Source organism: Carlito syrichta, unplaced genomic scaffold (genome assembly GCF_000164805.1).
Source record: "Carlito syrichta isolate Samal-C Ts95f unplaced genomic scaffold, Tarsius_syrichta-2.0.1 Scaffold304706, whole genome shotgun sequence".
In the NCBI taxonomy this organism is placed as follows: domain Eukaryota; kingdom Metazoa; phylum Chordata; class Mammalia; order Primates; family Tarsiidae; genus Carlito; species Carlito syrichta.
The window spans coordinates 188,063-197,026 of record NW_007248802.1 but is presented as its reverse complement, the minus strand read 5'-3'; the positions used below and the strand labels follow the sequence as shown (position 1 = coordinate 197,026).

Sequence of the window (8,964 nt, the reverse complement as noted above, 5' to 3'; positions counted from 1 at the left end):
ACACTTCTACATTTTATAAAAGAATTTGTCAGTGTTTACTATGTGTTATGATTCACAAATGAGTTAGAAAACAGGTGAAACATGGTGAGAGAAGCAGAAATGGTTTACTCCAGATTAATGAGTTTGAGCTTTCTCCTCCACTTGTAGAAGTGGCTATCAGTTAACACTGCACTCATCAAATTCTTAGGGTTTCATATCTTACCTCAAAATTTCCTTTGCATAGCTTATTTGCTGCATCTACTGTGAGAATGAAGACCATTCTGAGCAATCAGACTGTTGGCATTCCAAAAAATGTTGACATCACTCTGAAGGGAAGCTCCCCAGAGGAGCCCCGTGGAGGAACTTCATTTGCGTCAGTGTGAAACTTAGCCTTCTTTGAAAGAACGGGAAGAGGCTCCAAGTTGACAAATGGTGGGGAAGTGGAAGGGAACTGGCTACGTTGGTACTGTTTGGAGTCATGTACAGAAGATGATCAAGGGTGTTACACTGGGCTTCCCTACAGGAAGCCTAGTGGTATGCTCACTTCCCCATCAACGTCGTTATCCAGGAGAATGGGTCCCTCGTTGACATCCACAATTTCTTGGGTGAAAAATATATCCACAGGGTTCAGATGAGGCCAGGTGTTGCTTGTTCAGTACCTCAAGCCCAGAAAGATGAATTAGCCTTTGACGAAAGGGTATTGAGCTTGTTTCAAATGCACCTGCTTTGATTCAGCAAGCCACAAGTTAAAAAAAGTCAACAAAATTTTTGTATGGCATCTATGTCTCTGAAAAAGGAACCATTCAGCAGACTGATGAACAAGATCTAAGAGCAGTCCAGCTTCAAAAACAAGATGCCCGGTGACTTTTAGGACCTTTTTGTAATATTTAAATAATGCACTCATTTGGGGGAAAATTTCTCTTTGCATGGGGGTTTTCCACATTTTATTTCTACTAATTTAGCTCACCTTTGAGGTGGTAAGAAGCAGCCCTGAGATCCCCTTTTCTCCTACAGCGCTGACAAAAAATTCCCAAGTGAGAGTCACAAAGAGCTTTTCGAATACTCCAGGCAAGGTTTGATTAGAAATAAAATTACTAGGGCGCTATGGGGGATGGCTGCGGACCCACAGTACTCGGTTCCGTAGCTGACGCCCTGCCTGTGGCACGTTGTGCGCCTGGAGCCCAAGGAAGCTTTCTGAGGCCCCAACCGCAAAAGCCTCAACACGCACATGGGCACGCGTGTGGGAGGCGCAGAGGGCAAGAGCGCATGCGTAAGCTCAGCGCGCCCCGCTCCACCCCCAACGGCCTCACACGTGCGCTGGTGCGCTAGGCCCCTGCGATGACGCCCGGCCTGCTGGATGCACCTTGCGGGAGCAGGTGGCGGGCGTCCGACGGTCGGTGGTTTACCCCTGGGCGCCTCAACCCACTCGACGGCGGCTGTCCTCCATTCTCTTTCTCCACCTCCTGAGTCTGAGTGGCCACGAGCCAGGCTGCAAGCGTCTTGCGGACCAGTCAGAGAGTGGCCGCTGCGGGGGGCGAACCGCTTTTGCCCAAGGATGGCGCTGTGTCGCCGCTGGGTGGCACGCAGCCTCAGGGTCGGCTGGCCCCTGGCCCCGGTGAGTGTGGCCGGAAGGACCTCGCGGACGCGGGTGGGCGGCCCTGGAGGTGCGAGAAAGGGTGGCCACCGGGTGGAGGGGAGGGAGCGCTGACCCAGCTGTCGTCTGGGATTGGGTGGGGCAGCCCCTCTTCCTTCCCTCACTCCTCCTTCCATCCTGTTAGCTGAACCCACCTTCATCTCCTTCCCTTGCTCGGCCTCATGGATGCCGGGCTGCCGGCCAGCCAGGTGCGTGGGTTCCTGTTGCGTCCTTCCACCCTGGACCCAGGACCTCCCACGCTCTTTCACTTTGTTAGGTTTCCAAGATGGCAACTGCCAAGCGTGAACTAAGAGTTTCACCTCAGAGGAGGCCGTTCACCACAGCAAGGTCTCCATTGTAGGAGTCGGATCGGTTGGTGTGGCCTGTGCCATCAGCATCTTATTACAAGTAAGCCCTGTGCCAGAGGGTTCCCAAGTTTTCCTCAGTTGGAGGCAAGGCCACAACTTATGGTTGTGCGGGATGTGTCCAGTTCAAGGGGTGAGTAGGGGCCCTGTCCAGCCCCTGCTAGGTTAGTCTAGAGGAACAGGTGCCCTTCTCTAATTGTTCCACCCTAGGGGGCTCCTTTTCTAAAGTGTGTGATGGTATGTGTTCGAAGCATCTCTGGGAAGGTATGCTGACATTTCACTTTCATGTAGTAACAGCCCCTTTGCTTGATTGGGAAACTCAGCTCACAAATAAACTGGATAAATAGGTGGAAGAAAGGTCTAATGGTAGCGGTCCTCTTAGTAGCTAATACAGAAATCTTTTCTTCTTTAATATCTCTCCCCCATTTCCTAGTCTCTATGTCTTTATTTCTCTTTCTTCCTTATTCGTGTTAGGTTTATTTTAGTGTTTAACTGTTCTTAGAATTGATGTAGCTGATGAGGTTAGATTTTAGCTTAATGGCTAGAGACAATAGCCAAGATAATTCTGACCCCCTTCTGAGAATATTACCCTGATCTGAGCCCATAAAGTTTTAGTAAATTGTAAGAAACTTTGAGCTATACCTTGCTTTATTAATGGACTATGTATAGGATTTCTTTTTTTTTCTTTTTTTGAGTTGGAGTCTCACTCTTTCGCCTAGGCTGGAGTACAGTGGCACGCTTACAGCCATCTCATTGTGGACCTGCTGTGCTCTGGTGATCCTTCTGCCTAAGCCTTCCAAGTAGCCAGAACTACAGGCACGCACTACCATGCCCGGCTAATTTTTTATTTATTGTAGAGACAAGGCCTCGCCTAGTTGCCTGGGTTGGTCTCGGACCCGCGGACTCAGGAAGTCCACTCGCCTCAGCCTCCCAAAGTGCTGGGATTACAGGCTGAGCTACCGAGCCCAGCCAAGCCATTTTTCTATATAGCCCAATCCTGGCATGATTTGTTGAACTTAAAGGACCGGCCCTGGGTTTTATATCTAGATGACATAGTGTCCTACAGTACTAAGAGCAGCAGCTACTGTCAACTGCTGCTCCTGTCAATCTTTCAAATTTCTTATCACTCATTTTGTCCTATCAGTTGTAATGTCTGTATCAGCAGTGTCCTCACTACCAGTGAAGAATATGCATACATGAAAACCAATACATTTGTTTCTGACATCAACAATAATGGTTATAACAATATGCTTTATATACACTGTCCGGTACAACAACCTAGAAAAGTAAATATTAGATCTGTTTTATAGAGGAGAAAAAAGGCAAATTGCATGCATGGATAAATATACAGATAATATATATGGAAGAGCTTGAAGTAAAAGATTTGCCACCTCTGCTTTGTTTTTCCCTTTCTGGGAGGGATTGAGCCCTACCCCTGAGAAAAGATAATAGTCACAGGCTCCTAGAACTTGAATTTTACTGTGTTACACACTGTGGCATTTGTGTGTTTTAGAAAATGTGGTGCAAAATCCTCATACAAAGCCCTAGGTTAAGGCTTGGCTCACTTTTCCCCCCTTTCTGTTCACTTTAATCTCTCCCTCTCTTTGCCCTAGATGCTGCAACTTCTTTCATTCAAGGAGGTGGTGATTCCTTAAAAACTTTTTGAGAAGGAAGGAATTCTCCATAGCAATTGTTTGGCTATGTTCAGCATAGCTATGTTCAGCAAGAATTTTTGGTACAAACTTAATAGAGAAACAGTAATGTCTTTAAAAATTACTGAATTGTACCATAATACATAAACTTTCATTAGTATAATGTAGGATCCACTTTGCTTCATTTAATGTTGTACCTGAATTTAGAAGAGTGCCTAATGTTACAGTCTCTTAGTAACTAAAAGTAGAAGTATGTTAAAAGGGAAAAAGCACTGGGTTGTGAAGACAGAGACTGGACATTCTACTCACCTTCATTTTTCTACATAAGGAAGGAGAGTTCAGAGAGATTGAGTTAGAATACATCTTTTTGTTTTGAGTTGGAGTCTCACTCTGTCACCCAAGGCTGGAGTGTAGTGACACACTCATGGCCACCTCAGCATTGACCTTTTGGGCTCAGTTGATCCTTCCGCCTCTGCCTTCCAAGTACCCGGAACTATAGGTGTGTGCTACCACGCCCAGCTAATTTTTGATTTTTATTGTAGAGATATGGTCTCACCAAGGTGCCCGGGCTGGTCTCAAACCTGCGGGCTCAGGCAATCAACTTGCCTCGGTCTCTCAAAGTGCTGGGATTACAGACTGAGCCTGGCCTAGAATACATTTTTTTATAAACTTTATTTTTTTAAAAAAACAGTTTTAGATTTACAAAAAAATGAAAAAGATAGTACAGAGAGAGTTTATACCCCACTTGTAGTTATTAACATCATATCTTAGTAAGGCATATCTTGGCATGGTACATTTGTTGCAATGAAAGAATGAATATTGATATGAAGGGGACCCACAAAATCCTGGAATTATTATTATTATTTTTTGGAGGGGTGATCTCTTTGTAGTACACACTTCCCTCACTAGGTAAGTGTTCTAGGAACCTGTCAGCATCAGTGTACCACCTAGCATGGTTGTGGGAGGCTGTGTTTGGCTTCAGTGAAATTTTTTTGGAGAGTCTTTCAGTGCATTTGCCCATTTCTTGATGAGTGATTTACGAGTACACCTCCCCACACCACACTGAGTGTTCAGCAGTTCTTGACCAAAAAATGGCAATATCCCTGTGGCACACCTCCCTATTCACCTGATCTTACCCCAAGGACTGTTTTTTGTTTAATGAAAATGTCCTCAAAGGGAAATGTTTTGCTGATGTGAAAGTGGTGAAACAAAAAACAGCAAAAGCATTAAAAGGCATCAAAATTGACAAGTTCAAAAACTGTCTTGAGCAGTGGAAAAAGCATCTCGGGAGGTGTATTGCATCAAACGGAGAGCACTTGGAAGGTCTCTGAAGTTAAACATTTAAGAATAAATATAAATTTTTTAATAAATAACTTCTGGATTTGTTTGGGTCCCTCTTTGCTTATTGTCATTAAGTAAAGTCTACACTTGACTTAGATTTCCTTAGTGTTTACTTAATGTCCTTTTTTCTATTCCTTGATCCCATTCAGGATGATTACATCTAGTTGCCTTGTCTTCTTGGGCTCCTCTAAACTGTGACAGTTTCTTAGACTTTTCTTGTTTTGGATGACTTTGACCATTTTGAGGAGTCAGGTATTTTGTATAATGACTGTCTTCTGGAATTAGGTGATTTTCTTACAGTTAGACTGGGTCTTTGAGGAGGAAGATACAGGTGAAGTGCCATTTCATCATATATCCAGGATTCATGCTGTCAACATAATTGATCAGTAGTGTTGTTGACTTCAGTCACCAGACTGAGGTTGTGTTTGTCAGGTTTCTCCACTATACTATAAAGTTATGCTTTCCCTTTTCTTTACTGTTCTCTTCAGAAGGAAGTCCCTAAATGTAACCCCACACTTAAGGAGTGGGGACTTATGCTCCCTTTCCTTGAGGATGGGGTATGTGCCTTCCAGAAGTTTCTTTACTCTGTCACTCAGGCTAGAGTGCAGTGGCACGATGATAGCTCACTGTGGCCTTGAATTCCTGGACTCAGATGATCCTCCCAACTCAGCCTCCTGAGTAGCTAAGACTACAGGTATGCACCACCATGCCTGCCTAATTTTAAAATTTTTTTGTAGAGACAAAGTCTCAGTATGTTGCTCAGGCTGGTCTTGAACTCCTGGGCTCAAGAGATTCTCCTGCATCAGCCTCCTAAAGTGCTGGGATTACAGGCATGAGCCACCATGCCCAGCCAGAAGTATTAAATTAATTCTTCTGTATGGAAGATTTGTCTTTTTTCCCCTATTTACTAATTAATTCAATTATTAATATAATTTTTATTATGTTAATAAATATTATTATGGACTTGTAGACTTGTGGACTTCATTTTGTACTTTGGGTTATAGTCAATTTTTATTTATTTTATACCAAATTTATACTTTGGGTTATAATTGTTTCTTTTTTGAGTTGGAGTCTCATTCTGCCACCCAGGCTGCAGTGCAGTGGCACACTCATGGACATCGCAGCCTTGACCTACTGTGCTCAGGCGATCTTCCACCTCAGCCTTCTAAGTAGGTGGAACTACAGGCACACACCACCACATCTGGCTAATTTTTTGATTTATTATTGCCCAGGCTGGTCTCAAACCCCTGGACTCAGGCAGTCCTCTCGCCTCCGCCTCCCAAAGTGTTGGGATTACAGGCGTGAGCCATTGCATCTGGCTTATTTTGTTTCTAAAATTGTTCCAGCTTTGGTCATTGTGAACTCTTTCAGTTGGCTGCTGTGTCCCTTTTGTTTTGTATTGAGCACCTCCTTACTTCCTGGCACTTCAAGATGTTTCAGATTCTTCATCTTACGTATTTTCTGCACCAGTGCTAGAGTCACCCTTTTCTGCCAAGGAACCTGAGTTCCTTTTATTGGAGAATGGTATTTAGAAAACAAGATCTGGGGCCAGGTGTGCTCATTGCTGAAGTTATGATATATTTTAAAAACTCTCTCGCTCAGTAAAAAAAAATGTGGTACCTATACATGATGGAATATTATGCAGCCAGGAAAAGGACAAAATTATGAACTTCACAGCAACTTGGATGAACTTAGAGTTTATAATACTGAGTGATCTATCACAGAAGCAAAGAACTGAGTATCACTTATTCTCACTCATAAGTGAGAACCTTGAATAATTATCAGAATATTATAAGAAAAGGATTGTCAGTAGTGGGAAATTGCCAGGATGGTGGGATTCTGTAGGGGGAGGGGGGCACACCTCATCAACAACAGTACCTGCATAATGAACATTTGTATACTTTTTAAAAATGTGTTTTTGTGCTTTGTTTTTATTATTTAAAAAATTTTTTATTTTAAAGATGTGGGGTAAAATGTTCTTGTATACTTATCCCTGAATTGTACCTCACATCTTTAAAAAAAAAAAAACTAGCTCTCAAAGATATGTTATCATTGCTGTATAATTTTGCCCTATACTACTATAATCTTTTTGAATAGTTCAGAGTATCCAGAAATCGTTGGCATTTCATTAAGCAATAACCTTTTCCTTGTGATACAGCTTAGACTTCTAGGCTGATCAGTTATAGTCTGGTTTAAAATTTAAAGTCCTTGACTTGGACTTTCCAAAAATTTGAATAATGTAAAAAGATCCAACAATATAAAGTGAATATTTGCTTAAATTATAGATACTTGAGGATTTATTTATAAGTATATATATTCTCTCCTTAATATATAAAGTAGCATCTTAGAAATATATAGTACTAGTTAGTTTCTGTAGGTAATATCTTCTGATTATAGAACAAATAATTTTTAGAGTTGGAAGGAACCTTGTATTTTAATCCATTTGCTGTGATTTGAATATCTGTTCCCTCCAAAACTCATGTTGAAATTTAATCTCCTCTTTAAAGTAAAAAAAAGAAAGAAATGTAATCCCCAATATGATAGTACTGAGAGGTGGGGTCTTTAAGAGGTGATTGGATCATGAAGACCCCACCCTTATGAATGGACCAATTCATTCATGGATTAACAGATTAGTGAATTAATGGATTATCATGGGAGTTAAGGTTGGAGGCTTTATTAGAAGAGGAAGAGAGACCTGAGACTCTCTGTTGGGAGTCCCCATCAGCAAGAAGAGGGTTCAAGAAGACCCTTTGACCTTGGGCTTAGCTTCCATAACTGTAAGAAATAAATTCCTTTTCTTTATAAATAACCCAGTTTTGGGTATTCTGCTATAAGCAACAGAAATTGACTAAGATCCCATTTATGTATGACTTTTATTGAGCTCCTATGTGCCCTGTGGATTCTAAGCACCGGATGGGTGAGGAGCTCCTGTTCTCAGAGAGCTCAAAGTCTGGTGGGAAATTCCTCTGTGTAGCCTCAGCTGAAATTGAAGATGGGGATGTTCAGTCCTTCAAAGACTGTTCGATTTACTAAACAGTTTCTGTTTTCCTAATGATGAGCTGAAACTTTCCTCTTTGTAGCTTGCATTATTTCTGGTTGGGACTTTTATATCATGATGAAATAATGCGATCATCTATTACATATTGAGTCTAATAATTCACAAGCTAGCTAGACACAGACCACCAATATAAAAATTTTATTTTACTCTCCAATTAATTAAGAGGTATTCCCACCTTCTCCCCTTTGACTAATGACTTTTAGGGTCTGAGTAATGAACTTGCCCTTGTGGATGTTGATGAAGGCAAACTGACAGGGGAGACAATGGATCTTCAACATGGCAGTCCTTTCGTGAAAATGCCAAGTATTATCTCCAGCAGAGGTTAATGTCATAGTTAAATTCCATAACTCTTCTACTACTGCATGAACAAACATCTAAGAAAATAATCTTTATTTACTTTGACCTCCCAGTTTTTATAGATAAAGCTGGTTGCTCTCTACTCTGTGCTTTCATAATGTTGATTCACTAGGTTGTACTTTGTTTACAAGGTTTCCAGAGTAAGTTCCTTGTGAGCAGCAATAATAGCAGTTATCATACCCTTGATTGCCTGTTGTGTGCCAGGCCCTGATCTAAGCGCTTTACATATATTATTTAATCTTGAGCACAACTGTGTGTTTTAGAGATGATATACCTACAAACTGAAGTTAAATAAGTGGTGGGGTACAGAGTCTCAGTCTGCCACACGCTCAGGCTGAAGTGCAGTGGCTCGCTGCAGCCTTGAACTCCTTGGATCCAAGTGATCCTCCTACCTTAGCCTCCTGAGTAGCTAGGACTACAGATGTGTGCCACCACGTCTGGCAAATTATTATTCTTATTATTATTTTTGAGTTGGAGTCTCACTCTGTCGCCCAGACTGGAGTGCAGTGGCCGCTTCCAGCCACCGCAGCCTCGACCTGCTGGGCTCCGGTGATCCTTCCGCCTCAGCCTTCCAAGCAA

General features: G+C 42.3%; 1 protein-coding gene and 1 pseudogene across 1 annotated transcript in view; both read left to right on the top strand.

The window, feature by feature from the left end:
- The first annotated feature begins 248 nt into the window (after positions 1-248).
- On the top strand, positions 249-843 carry LOC103263029 (annotated as a pseudogene).
- A 951-nt stretch (positions 844-1,794) lies between these two features.
- LDHAL6A (lactate dehydrogenase A like 6A) overlaps positions 1,795-8,964 on the top strand; it is a 19,938-nt gene continuing 12,768 nt past the window's right edge. Inside the window, 4 exon segments of the mRNA XM_021713736.1 lie at positions 1,795-1,821; positions 1,890-1,920; positions 1,923-2,020; positions 8,232-8,349. Coding sequence (XP_021569411.1) covers positions 1,795-1,821; positions 1,890-1,920; positions 1,923-2,020; positions 8,232-8,349 — 274 coding nt within the window.